The sequence below is a fragment of the Tamandua tetradactyla genome, chromosome 10, assembly GCF_023851605.1.
Source record: "Tamandua tetradactyla isolate mTamTet1 chromosome 10, mTamTet1.pri, whole genome shotgun sequence".
Taxonomy (NCBI): Eukaryota; Metazoa; Chordata; class Mammalia; order Pilosa; family Myrmecophagidae; genus Tamandua; species Tamandua tetradactyla.
In genome coordinates this window covers 100,083,755-100,109,406 of record NC_135336.1, presented here as the reverse complement: position 1 = coordinate 100,109,406, position 25,652 = coordinate 100,083,755, and the positions used below count along the sequence as shown (strand labels likewise).

Below are 25,652 nucleotides of genomic sequence, written 5' to 3'. Positions count from 1 at the left end.
AAGGCACACAGAAATAGGCTTATGCAGGTATTGCTGTAGGGAGTAGGAATTTCAACACCTATTAAAGTTTAAGATATGTGCTTCATTTGTCTTAGCAAATGAATTTAGGAACAAATGTATTTCAATCAAACACTAGTAGATGGGGATATATCCAGATGTCATTTGTTCATCTTATTCATTTGTACATTTATTCATTCCATAACATTTATTGAGTGCCTACTGCAGACAGGTGTTGGTGAGGTAAAAACGGCCCTGCTTCATGACACCGCATGCCAAATTCAAACACGCATTGGAGGGACGCGCATCACCACTGTCTGGGTGGCCGAGCACTAGAAACACTCTGGCCACCGACCAACAGGGATGGCTGAGCACACCAGCTGTGCCATGGAGTGTTCTTCAGTTGTTAAATGGTGGAGACACGTGCACAGGCATTGGCTTGCGGAGGTACCCATGTCATCTTATTGGGTGAATCAGTAAGTTTCAGAATAAATAAAGAGAATGACCCCACGTCTGAAAAAAGGAAAGCATGGAAAATATGGAAGGACCCACACCCTAAACTGCTGGCTGTGGTTCACTGGGGGTAATGACCTGCAACTTTATGGTTATTGGAAGCCAGAGAAGTTAAAAAGGAAACTCTGGGTGGAGGACTCTGGGTCTCTATGGCTGACCAGAGTTCATGCCTCGCCCCAAGAATGGTTTCAATTTGCTTAGCGCACAGAAGAAGTCCACACCTTCCCCGCAGACCACACGAGTGTCCTGCTCCTGCTTCGGAAACTCTCAGAAGTTGGTCACTGGCACTTGGGGCTCATTTCTCCCAGGGTTGGCACCATAAATGGTGTTGGAATGCCTCAATCACAAGATCCTTCTTTAGAACCTGTGCAGGCTTGAAGTTTAGCACCAAGGGGAGGGCACCTTGCCTCCAAGGTATCCACTGGGGGTGGGGGCCGCTGCTCCCATCCCAGAAGGAGGTGGGGCAGGGCCTGGTGAGGGAGGGGCACTCAGCCTCAGCCTGGTGGCCCCCTTTAGTTGTCCAGCAGCTGTGCCGAGCAGAGCGATCTTGCCATTCCACTTGATTCCCCTGGCCCGCCTCAGCCTCACGCTTTACAAAGAGCCTAAGGCTTAGGAGACTGGGCAACTCGCTGGACAGCAGGATGACCCAGGGCCTGTCACTGCCTTAGTGCTTTCCCTTATGAAGGAAAGGAGTTGAGGGCTTGTCCTTGGGAAAGGACGGGCATGGGGGTGGGCTAGAGAAAGCAGGGCAGGTGGTGATTCTCTCTTTCCTTCCTCCCTTCAGCTTCTCACCCTAAGCAACACTAAGGGGGCAGTGGGTGGAAACAACAGTGCCCTGGGGTCCCAAGAGGGCAGAAGGCAGTGGCTTCTCTGTCCTCCCCCATCCTTTCCTTCCGTCCCCTCCCCATTTCTCCTTTCCCTCCCTTCCCCTGAGGGGCAGCGAGAGCTTGTCTTTCCTTTCTTCCTGACCTGCCCTGGTCTCTAAAATCGGTGCTGGGGGACGGGGAGGCGAGGGTGGGTGGAGAACAGCGTTGCCTCCATTTGGCAGGGGTGGGGTGGGGACGGGGATAGAGGAGAGGGGTGTCCTGGTAACTTTTCCCACATCAGAGAAGCTGAGGAGGGGCGCCCGACAACCCTGATGAGCAGACATGCTATGAAGAGACCTGGCTGGTGCTACAGTAATCCTGCAGCTTCTCATCCACCTGAGCGGAGTCCACTTCTCCCTTCACAGGCCATTTCCACCTGCTAAAGCCCACCCAGCACAACCCACAAGCAGGATCTGGGAATAAGCAACTAGACAAAGTAGCCTTGGGAATGGACTGGACATTGAGGCTGTCCAATGCTCTAAGCAGCTGTAGGGCCCAAGTATTTCCCAGCACCTGGAAATTCAGTGGTCTCAATTTCTTGACCACTCAAGATTTGTCTTGGCTCCCATTTCCTTATCCCCTCGACAGTGCTGTTTCTCAGAACCCATTCTATTGACTCCATGACTGAACAGACGCTTGGCCTGGTCGAAATAGAGAAACATCGTTATCATTTTCCTCTTCAACAACAATAAAATATCCAATCCCTCTTTGAGAAGGACAAACTTGCCCGTGAAGTTTTATTGTATTTGTCTTTTTCCATAATTTAGTCATCTGGGCTCTAAAAGCTCTTTTAAAACCGGAGTCGTGGGGGAAGGAGGCTGGAGCTGTAACCTAGGAGACACTGGGCCTAGAGTGAGGGGTTGACCCCAGATCTGTCTTTGTGAGCATGGAGCCACTTTCATCCAGTAAATGACAGCACGCTGCAGCTAATGCCGAAATAAGAAAAGTATTGTGCTGCGTCACCACGTACTGACCTTCTCCCTTTTCTCCATGTGCCCTTCCATCTGCCCCATTGTTTCTCCACTATTTTAACATCTGTTTTTCTCCTTTGACAATAGTCTTGAAGTGGTAGAGACAGGAAAGATAGAGTTGTTGAGAAGCTATGCCTTTGCTATCCAGACATCATGGTAACCAGACTGGACCTTGGTTCAGAAAGGAGAACTTCCATGAGAAGGCTCAGGGTCCCTCCTATGGGGAAAACTAGTATTACTGGACCAACTTTAGGATATATCTATTTGTATTTCTTGGTCATTAGGAATCAAGGGTTGCTTTGTAATCAGTTTTCTTTCTACTGGTTCCAAAAAGGAGTTGAAATGAATAAACCTATTGTTATTTTATGCTCCAGATTGTTAAAGTGCTGGTCTGAAAGTTCTCCTGATTGGACCAAGCATCCAGGAAGAGTAGGCAGAGTCAAGGAACTGCCTCCTGGCCACCTCAGAGAGGTGGCCTTTGGATTGGGAGAGAGGAGGGGGCAGGAACACAATGGAACAGGAGCTCCTGAGGAGTACAGGATACCTGCAGAAGGGGAGTGACCCTTTCAGCTGGCCTAGGGGAGTCACGGAGGTGGACAGACTTGGGGACAAGAATGGTTCAGTGGATTTGGGCCGCACAGTGAAAGTCTCACTTCCAGGTGGAACCTGGGCACTGTCCTGGGCTCACGGGCTGCTGGAGAGCTTTGTGTGGGAAGTGATGGGGTAAAAGCTGTGTTTGAGGCTGTTTTTTCTCAGAGCCAGGGAGGACTTAAGTGAAGGTCAAGTGGAGGTGCACCCCAGGGGTCTGGGCATTTGGTGGCACAGAAATGAGATAGGATGTTCGAAATCAGGATTGGCCGTGGCAATTCCAAAAGAAAGAGTCAAGTCAAGAAGTATTTTGAAGAAGAGTTGGAAGGTCATGATGGGGAAAATGGGGCGTTAACACACAATGATGCAGAGTTTCTGTTTGGTGTGATGAAAATGTTTCATTACCGGGTGGCGGCGATGATAGCGCAACACTGTGGATGTACTCGAAAGTGGTTCAAATGGGAAATTGTGAGGTGTATGCATGCTACCACAATAAAAAGTTATTGCAAAAAGTCACAATATTTAGATTGAAATGGACAGGGAAGGAGCCACAAAGGTTTAGGTGTAAGAGATAGGGTGACAGGGACCATCCCTTCTCATCAACATCTAAGTGCTGTGGTGCCTGCACCTTGGAATTTGGAGAGGTCAAGAAAGGCCGCCCTGTGGGCATGCAGCTAGGGGGAACCTGGCACGTGGGGGCATGAGCTGCCTGCAGGGAATCCCCCATCTCTAGGTGGCTGGGGAGACGAGGAAGTGATCACAGCTGAGCACGGTGACCATACTTGTCTTCAGAAGTGGGGGAAGCTGAGAGAGACACAGCTGAGCAGCTGCCCTGGTGGCCTGGCTGGCCGAGTTCGTGGGGACAGAGAATAAACAAAGGAGTGGGATGGAAGGAGTCAGGTAACGTCTGCCCAGCGCTTTCCAAGGGGACCATGTATCTAGCTGACATGATTTCTGGTCACTAGGGCACCAACCCAAGTGTTTTCCAAGATCCCTCGGTGGTTTTAATACACATCTAGGGTTGAAAGCCACTGGTTTATTGAACTAGTTTATACTCTGCATGTGGAGAGTAGGAGAGTGGATGTTTGTGCGTGTTTATGACACCTGAAGGCATATCCCAGTGTAAACACACTGTGCCTACTCACAAAGTATCTCTTCTGGAGCTCAGGCACCTCCGTATGAACTTAGGAATTACATTTCCAGGCCCCACCTGTCACCATGCAAGCTGTGGCCTTGAGCAACCAATAGCCAACCTTCGACCATCATCCCCAACACAAGGAACGCAGAGCTCCCTTTGGAATATGCTGAGCTGAGGTGGAGAGAACACCCAACTGCAGGCAGAGCCGCGGCAGGGGAGAGCATGAGCTAGGTCAGAGCAGGTGGGGGGGCTGGCTATGGTGGGGGCCTGCCAAGACGTGACGTGGAAGAGAGACGAGGAGGGCCGAAGGACAAACCTCTGAGAACACCCCCATTTAATAAGGCTGCGAGTGAGAAGTGGACAAAAGGCAGAAATCAAAGGAGGAGGCAGTTTCAAAAATAAGTAAAGGTCAGTAAATGTCAAGTGCTGGTAGAGGTGAAAGGAATGCAGGTGGAGCAAAACCCCAATGGGGTGGAAGAGCGGTTCAAAGGCTGGTCCCAACCAGCAGCCCCAATGTTCCTGGGGACCTGCAGAAATGCAAATTATCAGGCCTCAACCCCAGGCCTGCTGAATCAGAAACTGAGGGGCGGGGGTGTAGGATGAGAAAGGAGGGGCAGCTGGGGCGCTGACCAGCCTTCCAGTGATTCTGATGCAGCCCATGCCTGAGAACTAGTGGGTGAAGTTGGAGAGGACGGTGGCTGGCTGTGTAAAGGGACAATGGCAGAAGACAGCATCAAAAGCATTTTTCTCAGCCTTGGTGCTGACCCTTGGGGCTGGGTCATCCTCTGCAGTCTGGGGCTGTCCCGTGCACTGCAGGGTGTTTCACACATTTCTGGCCTTTACCTTTCAGATGCTGTCGCATACCCGCCCCCACCCTGAGTGGTGACAACCGAAAATGCCTCCAGACACTGCCAGATGCTCCCTGGTACTCCCAGTTGAGAACCACTGGCATAGGAAAAATAACAAGCTGAATAGGATGAAGTGACAAAATATGAACAGTTCCTGTGATTCAGATGGTTCATGCTCTGGGCAGCAGGGAAAGGAAGACATGTCTATGAGTTAAATTCATTCATTTTGTCTTTTATTCAATCAACATTGTGGAGCACCTATAATGTGCCAGCTCCTTTAGGTGCTGGAAATAAAGAGGAGAACAAGGCGGATTCCACCTGCAACTGCGTCCACACCCACAGCCACCGCGCCCAGGCCCCTGACTCCTCACATCGACACCCACGTCCACGCCCATGTGCATGGCCATGTCCACATCTGCCCATACCCAGTCCGTGCCCATCTCCACGTCCATCCACGTCCACATCCATAGCTATTGATGTCAGTATCCACCCGTGTCCATCTCCGTGTCGAAAGTCACACCTACCCACATCAACATCCACGTGGACCCACGTCCCCATGCACGTCCACGGTGCGCCATATCTGCATCTCTATCACAGAGACCCCTGGCCTCGCACAGAGGGCCGTGCAGCCGCGTGACCCAGGAGGGGCTCCTCTGATGCCTCCTCTTGTTAACGAGGCACCTGAGGCGAGCACAGCAAGCAGGCGAGGGCCACCACCCCAATGTCCTGTCCGCCTTGGGGACCTCTAAGGACAGACCGTCTTAACTGGGCTCAGGATAGTCATGTGTTTAGCTCAGGGCAAGAGTCGGCGCGCACTGACGGCCTGGACTCATCTGGTGAAATTTTCCCTTTCAACAAGACCATTTGAATCTTGCGGACTGTCAGGGGATGACAGGTCACGGAGCAACTTCCCTTCTGCAGCGAGATCTAAGGAGGCCAGAGGGAGCGCTGGAATTAACAGGAATCTTGCCACAGTCTTTGGGGAGCCAATTAGTAGGGCTCCTTCCGGGGAGTCACAGCCATGGCAGAGCGGGGGCTGCCGATGGGGGACACGGTGGGGGGGGGTGGAGGGGCACAGCCGAGGGGGTGGCAACCTGGCCGAGGCATCAAGGAGCATGCGGGAGGCATCAAGGAGCATCAAGGAGACTGGACAGTGACAGCTGGGCCACCAAAGCCCTGCTGACCAGGATGGCCACTGAATCCAAGGGGCAGATGTGGTCTCCAACACTTTCTAGAATGTTGTTCTTCCCACAGAGCTTGCCACTGGGCAGCTCCTGGTCTGTTTTTTAGGGAATGCCTGCCCCAAAGCCTGAGCAGACCTCACGAAGGTTTGTGTCGATGGGGTCAGGGGTCAAGAGAGGGGGTAGAAGGCTGGAATCCCACCCCAGTGCTGGGGGGACGCCTGGAGGAGGGGTTTCTTGAGGAAGAAGGGCTCAGATGCTCACCTACCTTAGATGGGCAGAGTCTCCTGGGCCTGAGCAGAAGTTCCAGTCCCTCCCCCTGGGGGAGCCCACGTATTTCAAGGCTGCCACGAAGCAGCGATGGGCCTAGAGGTGCCAGGACATAGCAGGCCCTGCAGCCTCAGCTTCTCCATCTGGCAGGACACCATAACCAGATTTGCAGTAGATAACCCATAGCATCTACTGCCTTTCCCAGCGCAGGTACTCAGGGAGGAGCAGAGAACCACAAACAGGGGTCCCCAGGGGCACCCCACAGCCATGACCTATCTGCTCCCCAGAGCGCAGTTTAAATTCCACCTCACTCACCTGCAAGTATGAAGTCAGAGACTGCTGGGGGTCTTCAGGGCCACTCAGCACTGATTTGGGGGTCTGCTCAACTTCCTTCCCCAGCTCCTGGTCCTTCCTTCAGCTGCACCTGGCCAGGCTTCGTCCCACCTGTCCTCATCTCACCTGTCCTCACAATGCATTTCCTACCTGGCCCCTGCGGACTTTCCAGGCCTCTGCCTGTTCCCGTCCCTCTTTACCCCAAGCTTCCCTCCCCCTCCTCTGTGCGCAGACTGAGAAGCAGGCATGTCTTTAGAAACTCGGGGGCTGGCCCCAGGCGGGTAAATGTTAAATGTCCTGCAGGGGTTCTGGTCCTGGAGTCTCCTGCACCTTCCTGAGACAGAGGGTAGGGTGGCCACCACAGGGACCCTGCAGCCTGGCTCTACTCCTTCAAAGTGGGCCTGTAAAGGGCAGGCCACGGTGGCTCAGCAGGCAGAGCTCTCATCTGCCATGCCAGAGACCTGGGTTCGATTCCCAGTGCCTGCCCATGCAAAAAAAAAAAAAAAAAAAAAGAAACCCAAACACACGAAGTGGGTCTGTGGCTCAGTTTCCCCATCAGTAAAGGGCGAGCAGGAACAGCACCTCCCTCCCAGGGCGCCTGCCGAGAACTGAACGTGGAGCCCTGGGAGCGGCTCCTGGCTGCGCTTGTAATTATTATTCTGGAAAGCAGCTAGTTCTTCTGCAGATGACCTTGTCCAACCAAGCCTCTCCACCCCACCCTTCCCTCTTGGGTTTAAATTCAGATTCTTCAGAGGTAGATTTAAAAAAGGAATCCCAGAGACCCTCGCGTGCCCGGGTGAGTGAGACGCCCCCCAAGAGAAGCCAGCCGAGCTGGCCCAGCCCTTACCGCTCCGAGTTCGCGGGCATGGTGGGGTCAATGGAGACCATGGCGTCGTCCGAGGTCAGGAGGGAGATGGTGGTGTTCCTGAAAGACACATGAGGCAGCGTCCTCACCCCAGGGGCTCCCTCTAGTGCACCCCTGAACTGGGATAAGGCCTGGGGACCCCAGGGGCTAGGACTCTCGGAAGAAGAGTTGAGCGACTGTGAGACCAGAAAGCTCAGCCTGGGAGGCCAGGGCTCCACCTGCAACCGTGGGAAAGGGCTGCGTGCAGGTCCATGGGCTTCATAGAATTTTTTTTCGGGGGTGGGGGGGCATGGTCCCGGAATCGAACCTGGGTCTTTGGCGTGGAAGGTGAGTATTCTACCACTGAATCACCCCTGCACCTGGCCTCATAGACTTAAATAATTAAAAATGGGAACTTGAGAAAGTCTAAGCTTTCGAGTTGGGTGATTAAAAAAAAAAACTGTGAAATAAAAATTTATATCAGCCAATGAAGAACTTGTGGTGTGCCTTTCTACTTCCAGTTTCTTGGGGAGTCCATCAAAATTGGCATAAATTTCTCCTAGAAAATAGCGTTAGGTAGATGAGCTGCACGTTCTTTCTCCAACCTCTCTTCTTTTGGGGCCTGTTATGAGCTGGTTACCTTGGGGGAAGTTACTTAAGCTCTCTGATCTTCAGTTTCTAGTATGTTCTTTAAAAATCTATGCAATGGGAGGTGTTCGGGTTGGGACAAAAAATATTATATATTTCTTGGCACACGGCTTCAAAAATAGTGCCTGCAGATGCTTGAAACTGTGGGCTATTTTTACTGCTATGATCTCTGCCATGCGCTGTAACTTTAGGCAGGCACTGTCAGCCCTTTCTTTTTCATCACTCTCTTTTCTAACCTGTCCAGGAAAGAGCTCTATTGTCTTTACCCCTCACGTTCTTTGGCCAAATCCTAACTTTAAAGTTAGCTGTAACACCAGAGCTACCCTTGGTCCCCATTTTTTGATTGGAAAGTTAAGATGCTAATCGTTAGGAAATTCCCTTGCTCACTATTGATCTGGGAAAGTGACTCTTAGAATTTCGGTGGCATTTTAAGGTAGACTGCTGGTCTTTTCAGCTTTTTTTCTGCGGTCAAACATCAATCAGTGACAACCCCCCTGAGACAAAATAAAGGCTCTGTTGGAGCCTTTGGGGCTGGACACTCAAAACCAAAACGTCCTCCTCTCTCCACCCTCCTGCCTCCTCTCTCCCAAAGTGAAGGAACAAATGAAAGGAAAGCTCCTCCAGATGGAATGGCGGTTTGTGCTTTGCTGGACCCTGGGTTTTTCTGTTGGCCACAGCCCATGCTGCCAGCTTCCCCAGGCTTTCATCTGTCCATCTGAAGGCGAGCCCACTGCCCTCTCCCTTCCTCCGACCCCTTACCCTCGAGGACTCCATGGCCCTGCCTCTCGATTTGTGAAAAAGGAGCAGAGGCAAGTGGCTGTGCTCGTAACGGGACAGGCGGCCACTCACCGAGGCAGGCCGGTGGCAATGCAGAACAGGTCCATGATGTCGCTGGAGTTGCAGGACTTGCTAAAGACCACCTAGGATGGAAAGCACGAGGTGTGAGGAGGGGGCCAATGGCCATGGCGACCTCCAGTTCCCCACTCTACACCTCTGACCCAAAGGTTCACTTTCAAGGAAAAGCAGCTCGCTGCCCGAGCCTGTCGCAGGGACATGTTTTCACTGGGTCTGTGCAGGCGGTTATGAAGAGCTCGGCTCCCCGGCCCAGGGACGAGTCTGCGGCGCTGAGCGGGGAGCAGAGCAGGCAGCAGGGCAGTGGCTGCCCGTGGCCTGCGCGCGTGGACAGCACAGCTCCCCACGGCCTTGGGCCCACTTCCCTCCCTGGAGCCTTACATTAAAAAAAGGCAAATTAACTTTAAACTGTGTGTACTAGCGCCTGGGGGTTGGGGCGCGGAGGGGAGCATGGGCTTTGTCTGCCTCTGTGGTCCCAGGGACCTGGCCGTGGGTCCACGCCCCGCAGCCCTCCCTGGGAGAGGGGACCTCAAGGACAGAGGGGGAAGGAGGTTCTGACCCCACGGGACCGGCCAAGCCTCGGGGCCATCCCAGCAGCCTCTCCCCTTCCACCTCCACCCCTCTCCCCTTCCACCTCATCCCTCGGCCTGGGGAGAGGCAAGCCCAAGGACGGGGCTTACTTTTGGAGCCCAGCGCACCCATTTCGGTGGCTAACATGAGTCGTGTCTGCCTTTCTCTGGAAACCGCGAACACAGAAGGACGTTTCTCTCGGTAAAGCTAGCCTTCCTGGGATGGGCACTGTGTCCTGGAAGCTGCCTGGACCCGCGTCCACAGAACCACCCACGGCCCATGCCCAGCTATGCCCACACGCCGCCTCCCGCTGTGGCACGGGAAGGACGCCGCTGTAGTCACTCCCACCGGCCCTGCCTCCACGGCGCCCCCCACCCCGCGGCCGCACCTGGACCCTGCAGCCGCCCCCTCCCAGCCCCAGCCTCCAGGCTCACCCATTCCCCTGCACTCTGATGTCAGCGACGGTTTCTAGACGGCACATCTGATTTTTCGCTTTCCTGCTCAGAAACCGTTGCTAGCTCCTCATGCCCAAAGGAGAAAGTCCAGTTCCTCGTGGACACGTGAGGTCGCGGGGGCTTGTTCCCCTTTTAGCCTGCATCCCCATGATGCCCCTCCTTTCCCAGCACCTCTACATGGTCCCACAGACACCCCTTTCCCTCCTCTTCTGCTCAGAGCCTGCCTGGACTCCCCTCTGTCCCCCCTGGGACCCCTCTCCTCACTCCTCCATCGTCCCAACATCAAGACTCGGTGGCAGCCTGGCTGCAAACCCTCCCCACCTCCAACCAGAAGGAGCCTGTGCCACCCGACTGCGTGCTCATGACCACAGCCTGGAGGCCCTGGGCACAGAGGTGGAGCCACCGCTTTCCCTGGCTCTGCCCGTGCAGGCGCTGTAGGGGAGCCGGGGTCTGCGTGTCTTTTACCCACCACTGAGCTGGGAAAATTGCTGATCTTTACAAAGCCCGTTTCCACGTGGTGCAGCTTTCTCTCCGTGGATTCAGCTCTGGAGCTCAGAAAAAGAACAGTGCCGAGTAGGCAGAAGAGAAAGGCAAGAAGGACCCCTGCTTTGAACCCTCTGGTTTTGCTTGGAGACTTCCAGAAGAGGATAAGGTGGCTTGCCAAAAGGAAACTGAGTCACTTCTCCTCCTGGGTCTGGCTAGGGAGGGGCTCTTCAAATGATCCCATTGAACAGTCAGCCAGAAAAATGCTGATTTCCAGGGCCAACCTGGGGATTTTGATGGGAGATCTGGGCTTGGGAATCTGCATTTTGTTTTTTTACCACACTCCTCGGTTAGATCTGCTGTGCAAAGGCTGGCCCCTTGGGGCTCTTCCAACTGAAAGGGATGGCTCTGTAGGAGGAGGGATGGGGCAAGGGGGCTGCAGCCATGTGCTTCATGTGGGTGTAAGCAGGGATCCACAAGGGGTTCCCTGCCGGCTGTGTTCTGTCCATAGGGGCCTGGCCAGGGGGTTTTGGGCTGAAGCCCACCAAGCCCTGCGTCCTGGGTGGGGCTGGGGAGCCACTGCCTCTGCCCAAGGGAAGGGACATCTCTGCAGCAGAGCCTCCATACAGAGTGAAGGCCACTTGTCCTGATGTGCACCGAGAATCCGGGTCTGCTCCCAGGAGAGCCGTCCTGGAGTTCAACTGTCTCCACTTGCATCTGGGAGAGAAGCCGTGCCAATCTGAACCTGCTGTGCAATATAATAAATTCCCTTTTTAAAAGCCATTCTATTTCTGGTATATTGCATTCTGGCAGCAAACCAAAACAGATTTTGGTACCAGAGAAGTAGGGTGCTGCAGTTTGCAAATACCAAACACGCTGGAATGTCTCTTTAATGGGTAAGGGGAAGATTCTGGAGGAGTTGTGAGGAGCTTGATAGAGAAGGCCTAAAATGGTTTTAAGAGACTGTTGGTAGAAAAGTGGACTCTAAAGACACTTCTGATGGGTGGCTTTAGACAGAAATGATGCATGTGTCCTTGCAAACTGGAAGGAAAGGCAATCCTTGCTTTAAAGTGGTAGAGAATCTATCCAAATTGAGTACTGCTGCTAGATGGAAGTTAACAGTTAAAGGAGATGACCCAAGATACTTAGCTGAGGAAATTTCCAAACTAAATGTGGAAAATGCAGCCTGATTGCTCCTTGCAGCTTATAGTAAAATGCAACAGGAAAGAGATATGTCGGTTATGTGAGACACTTTAATAAATTTTATATTTACGAATATTTCCTGTTGATTCTGTTTCTCTAGAGAACCCTAACTAATACAACTTGGTACCAGGAGTGGTTCTTAAGAAACAGAATCTTAAAAATAGGCTTTTATGAATGGTTTTCTACTCTGACTGAACTCAAAGGCACTAAGCACTCTGATTCCCATAATCAAAATGACACTCCCAATCCATGGAGTGAGTTGGCAAAAGTAATAGTCAAAGCATCACCATTCAATTCTTCTAATGCTTTGTTTGTACGAAGCCAGGTTCTGGAGGTATAATGTTTTTGACACCTTTATGGAGTTTTGTGGAAATAGGAAGTATAGAGATGTTGGCTGCTTGTTGTTAAATACACTGGCTATATTAAGGAGTGAAAGGGATGGACTTAAACCCTCAAATTTAAGAGAAGCTTAAGTGCTGTCTGACAGATGTAGACATTTCTGTGAGTATTCTGAAGGAAAATCTTATTTCCTGTAGCTGTAGACTTGAGATCTCCAAAAATCAGACTCAGAATCTTATTGTTAGAGTAGCAACTTTACAACGTAAACTGAAATCTCAATGCTACATGGTTTTTGCCGTTAAAGTGAGGACATTGATTGGAAAGGAGTGGGAACCTGAAAAATGGGATGGCGACATACGGATGGATAATGGTGTCGGTGGCAAGGTTGAAACCTTAGGTCATGCTGAGTCTTCTTTAGATGACCCTGTAATAGTTTTCTCTGAGGACATAACTGCCCTATCTCCAGCCTGCCTTGAGGACTTGGCCACCCAACCTCCACCTGAAGAGACAAGCCCTAGAGTGATTAATCCTGTTTCACCAGATTAAACTGCAAATGAAGGCCCTGAAGCAAATGGCTTGGAAGAGACTTTTAATACTTTTCATGACCCACCCTCCCCACCCCTCATTTCTTACAGACCTATAACTAAAGTTCCAACAGGCCCCTAAAGGTGAGGTACAGAGTATCACACATGAGGATGTACATTATACTTCAAAAGAAATATGTGAGTTTTCCACTTTATATAGACAGAAATCGGGAATATGTGTGGCAATGGATTTTAAGGGTGTAGGATAATGGTGGGAGGAACATAAGGCTGGATCAGGCTGAATTTACTGATTTGGGCCCATGAAGCAGAGATTCTGCGTTCATGTTTTAGCTCAAGGGGTTAGAAAGGTGTTAACAGCTTGTTTGGATGGTTGGTTGAAACATGGATCAAAAGGTGGCCGACATTACCTGAGGTTGAAATGCCAGAACTGCCCTGGTATCATGTAGATGAGAGGATCCAGAGGCTTAGAGAGATTGGAATGTTAGAGTGGATTTATCATGCAAAGCCTGCTCTTACACCCCAGGAATGTCCGGAGGATGCACCTTTTACCAGAACAGTGAGAACTACATTTGTGAGACTAGCATCATCATCCTTGAAGAGCTCTGTAGTTGCACTTCTTTGTAGGTGAGATATTACTATGGGAACTGCTGTCACTGAGCTGGAATCCTTAAACACAGTGGGGATGACTGGATCCCAAGTTGGCAGAAGCCAAGTGGTAGCACTTAATTGCCAAAGACAGGGTAGATGTGGTATGCTGGTTTGAAAGGAAGTATGCCCCCTAGAAAAGCCATGTTTTGATCAAAATCCCATTTCATAGGGTGGAGTAGTCCCTATTCAATACTGTATGTTTGAAACTGTAATCAGATCATCTCCCTGGATGATGTGATTTAGTCAAGACTAGCTGTTAAACTGAATTAGGTGACAACATGACTCCACCCATTTGGGTGGGTCTTGATTGATTTATTGGAGTCCTATACAAGAGGAAACATTTTGGAGAATGGGAGATTTGGAGAGAGCAGAGAATGCTGCAGCACCATGAAGCAGAGAGTCCATGAGCCAGCAATCTTTGGAGAAGAAGAAGAAAAATACCTCCCAGGGAGGTTCATGAAACTGGAAGCCAGGAGAGAAGAAACTAGCAGATGATGCCATGTTCATCATATGTCCTTCCAGATAAGAGAGGAACCCTGACTGTGTTTACCATGTGCCTTTCCAAATGAGAGAGAGACTCTGACTGTGCTCGCCATGTGCCCTTCCACTTAAGAGAGAAACTCTGAATTTCATCGAACCAAGGTATCTTTCCCTGTATGCCTTAGATTGGACATTTCTATAGACTTGCTTTAATTGGGACATTTTATTGGCCTTAGAACTGTGTACTAGCTACTCATTAAATTCTCCTTTTTAAAAGCCATTCTGTTTCTGGTATATTGCATATCGGCAACTAGCAAACTAGAACACGTGGCTGTTACAATAGACAGCAAACTCAAAGCAGAAGTCCAAATTATATGACTCGCAGAGATTTGTGACATTGTCTAGTAAATCATGGGGTATCTAAAAATACAATAGAAGGGCAGTCTACTAAATTCTTGTTTGAGCTATATAAACTAAAGAGTTCTAGGTCAAGTGAACAGAAGTCTAACCTGAGTTACAAAAAGACAGAGTCATGGCGCCTTAATCAATTTCCAGACTTGAGACAGTTTACAGACCCAAAGTCCCTTGAATGAAGGGGAAACCAGGTCCTTTTGGGGGAGAACCCTGTAACACTGTCACAAATCTATACTGTTAATCTTCCTCCAAGCCTTCCCCAAGGAGATCGATGTCCTTTTACCAGGGTAGCTGTACATTGGGGAAAAGGAAATGATCAGATATTTGGGGGATTATGAGACACTGGTTCAGAAATGACATTAATTCCAGGGGACCCAAAATGTCACTGTGGTCCACCAGTCAGATGGGGGTTTATGGAGGTCAGGTGATCGATGGAGTTTTAGCTCAGGTCCATCTCACAGTGGGTCCAGGGCCACACTGGACCCATTCTGTACTTATTTCCCCAGTTCCAGAAAGTATATTTGGAATAGACATAATGAGAAACTGGCAGAATCCCCACATTGGCTCTTTAACTTGTGCAGTGAGGGCTACTACAGAGGAAAAGCCAAGTGGAAGCCACTAGAACTGTCCCTACCTAGCAAAATAGTAAATCAGACACAATGCTGGATTCCTGGAGGGATTGCAGAGATTATTGCCACTCTTAAAGACATGAAGGATGCAGGAGTGGTGATTCCCACCACATCTCCATTCAACTCTTCCATTTGGCCTCTGCAGAAAACAGATGGGTCTTGGAGGATGACAGTGGATTATCATAAGTTCAACCAGGTGGTAACTCCACTTGCAGCTGCTGTTCCAGATGTGGTATCATTGCTTGAGCAAATCAACACATACCCTGGTACCAGGTATGCAACTATTGATCTGGCAAATGCTTTTTCTCAATAGCTGTTAGTAAGGACACCAGAAACAGTTTGCTTTCAGCTGGCAAAGTCAGCAATATACTTTCACTGTCCTACCTCAGGGGTATATCAACTCTCCAGCCCTATGTCATAATCTTGTCTGCTGGGACCTTGATCATTTCTCCCTCCCACAAGACATCATACTGGTCCATTATATTGATGATATCATGTTGATTGGACCTAGTGAGCAAGAAGTAGCAACTACTCTAGACTTATTGGTGAGGCATCTGAGTGTCAGAGGATGGGAGATAAATCCAACAAAAATACAGGGGCCTTCCACCTCGGTGAAATTTCTAGGTGTCCAGTGGTGTGGGGCATGTCGAAATATCCCTTCTAAGGTGAAGGATAAGTTGCTGCATCTGGCCCCTCCTATGACCAAAAAGCAGGCACAACGCCTAGTTGTCTCTTTGGATTTTAGTGACAACGTATTTCTCATTTGGATGTGCTATTCTGGCCCATTTATCGAGTGACCAGAAAAGCTGCTAATTTTGAGTGGGGGGCCTGAACAGGAGGAGGCTCTGCAGCAGGTCCAAGCTGCTGTACAAGCTGCTCTGCCACTTGGGCCATGTGATCCAGCAGATCCAATGGTGCTGGAAGTGTCAGTCGCAAGTGCTGTTTGGAGCCTCTGGCAGGCCCCTATAGGAGAATCACAATGCAGACCCTTAGGATTTTGGAGCAAAGTCTTACCATCTGCTGCAGGTAACTACTCTCCTTTTGAGAAACAGCTTTTGGCCTGCTACTGGGCCTTAGGAGAGATTGAACACTTAACTTTGGGCCACCAAGTTACCATGAGACCTGAGTTGCCTGTCATGAGCTGGGTGTTGTCTGACCCACCAAGCCATAAAATTGGACATGTGCAGCAGCACTCTATCATAAAATGGAAATGGTATATATGAGATAGGGCCAGAGCAGGTTCTGAAGGCACAAGTAAGTTACATGAGGAAGTGGCCCAAATGCCCGTGGTCTCCACTCCTGCCACATTACATTCTCTTTTCCAGACCAGAGCTATGGCTTCTTGGGGAGCTCCTTATTGTGAGCTGACTGAGGAAGAGAAAACTCGGGCATGGCTTACAGATGGTTCAGCACGATATGCAGGGACCACCTGGAAGTGGACAGCTGCAGCACTACAACCCCTTTCTGGGGTGTCCTTGAAGGACAGTGGTGAGGGGAAATCTTCCCAGTGGGCAGAACTTCAAGCAGGGCACCTGGTTGTTCATTTTGCTTGGAAGGAGAACTGGTGAGAGGTGCGTTTGTATACTGACTCATGGGCTGTTGCTAATGGTTTGGCTGGATGGTCAGGGACTTGGAAAGACCATAACTGGAAAATTGATGACAAAGGTCTGGAGAAGAAGTATGTGGACAGACCTTTCTGAGTGGGCTAAAAACATGAAGATATTTGTGTCCCATGTGAATGCACACCAGAGGGTGACTTTGGCAGATGAAGGTTTAAATAATGAAGTGGATAAGATGACCCGTTCTGTGGATACCAGTCAGCCTCTTTCCCCAGCAACTCCTGTCATTGCCCAATGGCCTCATGAACAAAGTGGTCATGGTGGTAGGGATGGAGATTATGCATGGGCTCAGCAACATGGACTTCCACTCACCAAGGCTGACCTGGCTATAGCCACTGCTGAGTACCCAATCTGCCAACAGCAAAGACCCACACTTAGCGCCTGATATGGCATCATTCACTACGGTGACCAGCTGGCGACGTGGTGGCAGGTCGATTACATTGGACCACTGCCTTCATGGAAGGGGCAGCAATTTGTTCTAACTGGAATAGACACATACTCTGGATATGTGTTTGCTTTCCCTGCACACAATGTTTCTGCCAAAATTACCATCCGTGGGCTTACAGAATGCCTTATCCATTTTCATGGCATTCCACACAGCATTGCTTCTGATCAGGGAACATATCTCACAGCAAATGAAGTGCAGGAATGGGCACATGCTCATGGAATTCTCCTGGTCTCACCATGTTCCCCATCATCCAGAAGCAGCTGGATTGATAGGGCAGTGGGATGGCCTTTTGAAAACTCAATTATGGTGCCAACTAGGTGGTAGTACCTTAAAGGGCTGGGGTAATGTTCTCCAGGAAGCTGTGTATGCTCTGTATCAGCGTCCACTGTATGGTGCTGTTTCTCCCATAGCCAGGATCCATGGGTCCAGGAACCAAGGGGTGGAAAGGGGAGTGGCACCAATCACTACTATTCCTAGTGATCCACTAGGAACATTTTTGCTTCCCGTCTCTGCAACCCTGAGCTCTGCTGGTCTACAGGTTTCAGTTCTGAAAGGGGAAGTATTTTCACCAGGAGAAACAACAATGATTCCATTGAACTGAAATCTAAGACTGCCACCTGGTCACTTTGGGCTACTCATGCCCCTGGATCAATAAAACAAGAAGGGATTACATTACTGGCTGGGGTGACTGACCCTGACTATCAGGGGGAAGTAGGACTGCAATTACACAATGGAGGTAAAGAAGAGTTTTCCTGGAATATAAGAGATTCCCTAGGGCATCTTTTAGCACTGCCATGTCCTGTGATTAAAATCAATGGAAAACCACAACAACCCAATCCCAGCAGGACTACCAATGGCTCTGAAACTTCAGGAATGAAGGTTTGGGTTGCCCCACCAGGCAAAGAACCACAGTCAGCTGAAGTGCTTGCTGGGGGTGAAGGGAACATGGAATGGGTAGTGGAAGAAGGTAGTGATAAATATGAACTATGATAACGTAATCAGTTACAGAAACGAGGACTGTAATGCTGTTTTGTTCATGTTACAGTATTTAAGCTGAAAGATATCAAGTTTAAGAATGAGTATTACCCAAGGTCTTGCACCCTATTCTGGAGAGATTTAATGTGTTTCTGGTTACATGCAGGACAGTTGAGTATTGTTAGGTGAGAAAAAATGTCTTTTATTGTTTTCTATTTAGAAATTGGGTATGGTTTAAGGTGATGAGTATAGCTGCCAAGTTGACAAGGGGTGGACTGTCATGGTCAGGTTCATGTGTCAATTTAACCAGGTGGTGGTACCTGTTTGTCTGGTTGGGCAAGTGCTGGCCTGTCTTTTGCTATGAGGGCATTTCATAGAATTAAATCATGATTGCATCGGCTGCATCCACAGCTGATTCCATTTGTAATCAGCCAAGGGGAGTGTCTTCTGCAATAAGTGATGCTCAAGCTAATCACTGAAAGCCTTTTAAGGAGAATTCAGAAGAAACAGGCTCTTCCTGCTTCAGCGGGCGAGCCTCTCCTATGGAGTTCATCCAGACCCTCCATCAGAATCATCGATTTACAGCCCACCCTGAGAATTTTGGACTCTGTGTTCCCATGGTTACGTGACACACTTTTATAAATTTTATGTTTACAAATATTTCCTGTTGATTCTGTTTCTCTAGAGAACCCTAACTAATACAGTCAAATAAAATGTTCTAAAATGATACCTAATGTTTACTGGCTGCTCCTTCCCCTGAATTCAGTAACTTTTATTAGCTCTCAACTTTTTATGGCTATGGAGTTATCCTTTCTGCAATGGTATAATCATAAAATAAAGTTATGTTCCAAGCGCTTGCCCTGGGAAGCCGTATCTGAGGATGTGTTCATGGCATCAGGTAGAACCAGACTCTCTGAAGGACCAAGCATGGCTGGGGAGCCAGTGCTTACAAAGCCCTCCCTGGAGATCAGGCCTGGGACCCCAATGGTGGGATTCACTCACAGGTTCTCATACAGAAGGTGAAATCTGTTGAAGGGGCTCCTGTGCTTGGCTCCGGAACCTCAGGATAGCAAACAGCAGGCTTAAACAAAGTCTAATTACACGATCTTCGGGCAAAGCAAACTCAAGCAACACTTCTTGCTGACTCTCTGTTAACAATCAAGCTGAACCTACTGAAATCAGTCTTATTTTTGTGATAAAAAATAATCATTCTTTGAAATTGTTTCTGACCAAATAGGGGAGATCATAAAGAAATTTGAAGCAAGCTTTAAAACATTTGCTAGGTGTGTCTGACGGAAAATCATGCTGGATCCATTTGTAAATCTGTTTCAGTGTTCTTTTGCTCCATATAAATTTATAGTTCTTTGATTTCTCTTTTGAACTGGTTCTAACATCTTATCAGATCTCTCATTTAATTAACATTACATAAAATTTTGGGCACGTGTTCATTTTATACTTACATGAGACTTATGCTTTTACTTTCTTTTTTTTGAATTATCCTTTAACAGGGCCAAGGCAGGGAAGGGGTCAGGCACACAGTCCAGGACCCACTGGGAGGTGCTCAGAAAGGGCACCCAAAGGGGTTCAGGGAAGTCCCCGTCCATGGACTGCTGTCACCTGTGGGAAATGCCAGTCCAGCTGCAGCACAAATGCTCGGTGGGCTTTCGATTCCCATGTGGGCTGTGACCATCCTTTATCCTTCACACAAACAAATGGTGCAAATTAAAGCATCGATAAAATGTGATTAAAAAAAAATGCGACGCGGAGGCAGCAGAGGCCGGACGTAGTACAGCTAATCACCCAGACTCTCTGTGGCTGACCGGCGGGGCAGCGGCCTTAAAACAAGCTGAGGAAAGCAGATGCTGCGACAGGCCTGACCTGTGCCGCAACTGACCTTTCGTCCAGCGCAGCGCGACTGTGACCGTCAGGTGTTCGCACACCCGGGGATCAGCATGCTCCCATAGAAGAGGAGCTGAGCCCCGTTCCAAGGGAAACTGAGGCCCATGGGATGCGAGGGGTTTCCACAGGCACAGCTGCAAGTGGCCCAGGCTTGTGGACTGCCAGGGTCTCGTATGCATTTACTGCCTCTTCGTATGGCCTGCAGAAAGTGGGGCTGCAGAGCAGCCAGAGCACGGCGATGGGAAGTGCCGGGCCTGCCCTTGTCCCTGCCCACCACTCCTTTTGCCCCTGACTTCTCTTTCTTCAGCCTGGACGAGCCCGACACTGCTCACAGCCTCAGTTTGCCCTTCTGTAAATGGGGTTCACAGCATTAGCTCCAGCCACCAACCGGGGCCTTGAGGTGCTCCGAGTAAGGGAGTAGCTTGAGAAGAGTTACTCAAAACGCTCCGGGCTGACACAAGACTCGACTGCATCCCATTCTGGCTGCTGTCACTCTCTCTGGCACCTGCTGGCTCAAAAATCCTACGAATCTGGATCCAGTGGTCTCCAAGAGGCCAAAGGTACCCACAGCAACTTCTGCCACATTCCATTTGCCACCCAACTTTATTTTCACAGGGATTCAAATTAGCAACATGCAAGATCTCCAGAATGCGAAGAAAGTAGGGTACCCAGCTCCTCTGTGTTCATCGCTCTTGGTGGGGGAGGGGGGCCCTGACTCCAGAGAGGCAGAGGTGGAGGCCCAGGGCAGGGAATTCCACTCCTGAGCCTCTGTATTGGTCAGAGCTTTCCAGAGAAACAGAACTAACAGGCTATCAGGAGATTTATTACAGGAATCAGCTCACATGATTGTGGAGGTTGGTGAGTCCAAGTTCCACATGGCAAGCTGCAAACTGGAAATTCCAATGCAGGTGAAGCAGAATTCCCCAGGGGAAGCTGACGGTCTGAAGTAGAGGCAGATATTCTTTCTGATTCTGAAATCCTGAGTTCTGGCTTATAAGACTTCCAAATGACTGGGTGAGGAGACTCCCCACATTTCTGGGGCAATCTCCTTTGTTAGTTGTAGATGCAATCAGCCATAGATGCAACCAACTGCTGATGGATGCTATTCCATCTACAAAACACCCTCAGTAACAATCAGTGTTTGCTTGACTAAACAACTGGATGCCATAATCCAGCCAAGCTGCCATATGAAATTACCCATCCCAGCATCCCAAGTTGCATCCTCACAGAAAGATAGTGAATCAAGGAAAGGAAATGTGCTGCATTTCATCAGTGCACACAGTTTTGATAGAACTTTCTGGCTGGGCCCCTTGGGATTGGTCTTGGCCTGTTCCCAGAAAGCAGGAGCAGGAATGCAAAGCGGAACCCCAGCCCCTGGTCACTGTATTGTCCTGCCCAGCCACCCAGCCAGTTCTCACACTGACTGCACCTGGAAGCTGTGTGGGGCAGGAGCCCTTTCTAGCTGATGTCCCCCTGGGCCTCTCCTTCCAGCCAGGGAAGCGTAGTGACCACCCCTTTCCATCCAAGCCCAGCCTCCACCTGTCTGACCTAAGACCGCCTGGCCAGTGCCCAATCACCATCCCTCGGGGTGACGTTTACAAACAGTTCAGAGCTGTTGGCAGTGAAGGTGGGTGCAGAGCCAAGGAAAATGGGTGCTGGGACGACCACCTTGGGCCACCCAGGAGATGACACACAAGAAGTCAGCTGGGAGAGGCTAAGATGGTGGGAGGGAGGGGCAGGGAGGAGGGGTCCCCGGCACACACCTATGGAACTGAGGCGCCCTCACCACAGCCCCTCCCTGCATCCCTTGCACACTGCACCGACTCAGAACTTTCTCTAAGGCCTGCTCCCTGCACCCAGTGGGTGCTGAGCAGAGACGGGGCTGGTGTGTGCGGGGCCACCGCGAGTGGGCTGCCCAAGGCATGGCTGGGGCCTCAGGACCAAACAGAATAGGGCAACTTCTGAGGCCAGCAACTGCCTGTGCCCATTCCGAGGCTGTGGGCATCTCCCAGGCACCTGCCTCCTTCAGCTCTGTGTCTCCCTTCATCCCCCTGGACACCCCGTTCAAAGATCTATCAGGGTGGGCCTGCAGAAGGGGCCCCCCCTTGGGCTCCCTGTTTCACGCCGTCTGCACGCTGCCAGGCCAGGACGAGCCCCAGACATTCAGGTTTCCCCAGAACGAGGTCGGGCCGCTGGGGGCCTCCACCACCGCCCTCCCCTCGTTCCAGCCGGCGCGTCACGGGCTCCTGCTCAGCCTAAGCGCTGCGTAAATGGCTCCTAAGTGCCTTGCAGGAGCGCTCAGTCGGCTCTTCCCATCCTGGAAATGCAGCCTCGGGATTGCAGCGTCCAATGCGCGGGGAGCGTTAGGAAGGCGCCGCCAGCCCAGAGGCCATGGGGGGTTTTCTGGAGCGGAAAGAGTGTAGACGCGGGCGCAGCGAGCGGGAAGCAGGAGGCAGGCTTCGGCGGGGGAGCCGGAGGCGGGGGCAGGGGGGGAGCCAGACCGGCGCAGGCGACCAGGCAGGCGACGAGGGCTGGGGCAGCCCCCCACGGCCAGGGCCGATTGCCAGGAGGTCCTCCGTCCCCGGATGTAGCGCCTCCTCAGGGCTGCCCTGAGCGCCCACCTCCTTTGGGGCTGCAGCCCCCTCTTACCCAGAACGTGGAAGGCCACAGGCCCCACTCCTGCCTTCCATACTCATCTCAGTGTGTTTTCTTGGAGGTGAAAAGGGTGCTATTCAGCCCTACGCGTCCCCACTTCCCAGTTTGGGGGGGACTGCTCTAGTGCGGCCACAGCGGTGCCCCCCATTCAGTAGCCAATGGTTCTACCAGGGGAGGCCATCTAGGCGGGGATGAGGACAGGCTGGCAGGGTGTCAGGGTCCCCCACACCCGGAAGGGGAGGGTTGGTCTCCCAGTGCCAACCAGCCTCCCCTCCCAGCCCCTGCCCTGCCCTTGCCCCGTGCACTGCCGCCCGGCCCCTGCTCTCACGGCCACCCCGACCCCTGCCCCTCGGACGCGTCTGCCTCAGACACAGAGGCTGATCTTCTCCTGAGTGCCCAGAGACAGCCGCAGTCCACTGCCGCTTTCCCTCTTTGCCAGACGTTAGTTCTGATTCCTGGAGGTGTGTCTAGGCACGCACAGCCTGTTACACAAACGACTTACAATTCATCTATCTGTTTCACAAATGTGAAAACGTTTCTCTTTTTTTAGTCTTAAGAGAAGCTGGTTTTAATTTGCATCATCTGCTTTCCTTTTGCTTTTGAACTTCCTTTTTTAAAGGTGGTTTCCCAAGGAGATATGGGATGGAGTGCAGCCTACCAGAGGAGGGCAGCTCTCAGGAGGCATTTGGGCTGCACAGAGCAGGCGGGAAAGCACGAGACAGTTCTATAATATCCTTTCATGTGGGCTTCAGTTACAAAAATTATTTTTCATCATCCCTGCTCCATCTGCCCTTGCCACTTTGACATCTGCTCAGCCGAAATATGGCTGGCAGTGGCGGCAGGGGAAATGATGCCCTCCTCAGGTAGAGCCCCTCTAAGGTGCTGTGTCCAGTTCCCGGCCCTCTTCCAACATGGGGTGCGTCCTTGAAGCTGCTGTGAACCATTCCCACTGGGTTTGCCGAATTCCAGTTTGGACTGGCATGAAGCCACGGACACCAGGCATTGTGGGGTTCTTACCAGACGCCTCTGGTTGTATATCATGAAACGCTCCGATGGCTGGACAAATGAGATAAGCGAATATCAACTTAAGCTTGGGCTAAGTTTTGTCGGCTGGGAATAAAAGCCAACCCAACTGTCTGCCACTAGACAAGAAAAGTTCAATCTGCAGAGGTTGGGAGGGAAGGCTGGAGCAGGGCAGGGTGGAGGGACAGAGGGAGGTGCCCCCAAGAGAGTGGCAAAGCCCCTGGGCATCTTCTCCTCCAGGCCAGCTGAGCTCTTTCTCCGCAGACTCTCTCCCACGGAGACGGGTTAAACCAGGAGAGCCTTGGTTACCTTTCAGAAGCACAGGAAGACGTCCTTGTCGCCATTCGAAATCATAAAAACGGATCCCTGTACGGAAAGCCGCGCGCTGGGGCTGCTGCAGCACCAGCAGTTCTGACGCAGTGTTTTGCTGTTACTGCTTACAGTGGTGAAATTCCTTATTCAAGTGCCTGAGTAACAATTTTCCCAGCGAGAACGTGGAGTAACAAGTCTCAAGCAGAATTCTCTTCATTATAATTCTTCTACAATCTTTCCCCTTAGGTAACTTTAAATGGCTACGCTGAAGATGAGAGCCCGAGAAAGAGCATTCCACTGCGGCGAGCAGCTAAAGGAAGCAGAGAAGCGACCCTTCTCCCTGGTGAACCGCCCTTCCCGAGCAGAGGGACGAGGAACTCGGTGCTGCCGTGTGAGTAAGAGGCTCCGTCTTCCTTCCTCTCCCTCACTGCAGCTGGGATGCCTCCTCCAGAGGACAGAACTTCCAGCCACCTCTGTGCCATGTTCCCGTTGGCCGCTGGCCTCAGCCCTGAGCTGACCTGTAACAGCGTCACCACTTCATCCCTTTTTATTGACTCTGGGGCTTGATGATGATACTCATTAATTATAAATGACAGGCTTCCTCAGAAATCTAATTCCCTACCTAAAAACAAGGTGTACTGAGTTCTAAAAGCAGCTGCACTGGCCTCTGAGAAACAGAGTCCAAATACCAGAGACAAACAAATCATCAATAATGCAAAAGGGATGAACAGTCCCCAACTGAAAATGGCCCAGATGTGCCCCCCCAGGGGAAGGGTTAAACAGACGGATGGGGTCCGCCCTCACCATGGAATCCCACTCCGTAGTGAAAAGGCGTGATCCATGCAGCAGCCTGTGGGAATTTCAATGGAATTAGGCTGGGTGAAAAAACGCCCATCCCAAAAGATCACCTACTGTGAGATTCCCTTAATATCTCACAGTTTGAAATGGCAAAATGACAGAGATGGAGGACACATTGGCAGTTGCCAGGGGCCAGATGTGGGGTGATGGGGCAGGAGGGAGACAGGTGCAGGTAAAGGGCAGCGTGGGGGCCCCTGAGGGGCCGAGCCGGTCCGCAGCAGACTGGCTGTGGCGGTACATGAGCCCCGGCACACACTCACACGTGAGGACGAATGAAACCTGGGAAATCCGAATAAGGCCTGTGGATTGTATCACTGCTGGCTGTGAGCCCTCCACTCACAGCATCCTGGCCGTGCAACTATTGTAACCCTGCAAGACATTACCACTGGGCGAAACTGGGGAAAGCAGACATGAGATCCCGGAATTATTTCTTACACCTGTATGTGAACTACTGTGCTGGTTTGAAACTGTTGTGTACCCCAGAAAAGCCATGTTCTTTAGTCCTGATGCAATATTATTGGGTGGGATCTTTTTGGTTAAGTTGTTTCCATGGAGATGTGACCCACCCACTTGTGGATGAGGCCTTTTGACTAGGTGGTTTCCATGGAGATGTGTCTCCACCCATTCAAGGTGGGGTTGCTTCCTGAAGTCCTTTCGGAAGGAACCATTTCGGAAAAAACTTTCGAGCTGACAGAGCCGACACAGCCAGAGACCTTTGGAGATGCAGAAAGAAAACATGCCCTGGGGGGGATATTTGAAGAAGTTGAGAGAGAAAGCTAGCAAGTGTTGCCCTGCGCCTTCCCAGCGGACAGAGAAACACTGAGCATCACCAGCCCTTTCTTGAGTCAAGATATCTTTCCATGGATGCCTTAGTTTGGATATTTTTTATAGGCTTAGAACTGTAAACTTGTAATGTAATAAATTTCCTTTTTAAAAGTCATTCCATTTCTGGTATATTGCATTCTGGCAGCTTTAATAAACTAAAACAACTACTGTTCTCTCAAAACTGTACTGAAAGCATGACAATGGTACTAAGGCTGGCAAAGAG

At 50.8% G+C, this 25,652-nt stretch overlaps 1 protein-coding gene across 2 annotated transcripts in view; it reads right to left on the bottom strand.

The window, feature by feature from the left end:
- The window catches only part of PDE9A (phosphodiesterase 9A), a 108,845-nt gene that overhangs the window by 72,594 nt on the left and 10,599 nt on the right, over positions 1 to 25,652 (bottom strand). For both annotated transcript variants that reach the window (XM_077118994.1, XM_077118995.1), the window contains exons 2-3: positions 9,047 to 9,117; positions 7,553 to 7,630 (exon numbers count right to left, since the gene is read on the bottom strand). In XM_077118994.1, coding sequence (XP_076975109.1) covers positions 7,553 to 7,630; positions 9,047 to 9,117 — 149 coding nt within the window. The remainder of the gene's footprint in view (positions 1 to 7,552; positions 7,631 to 9,046; positions 9,118 to 25,652) is intronic.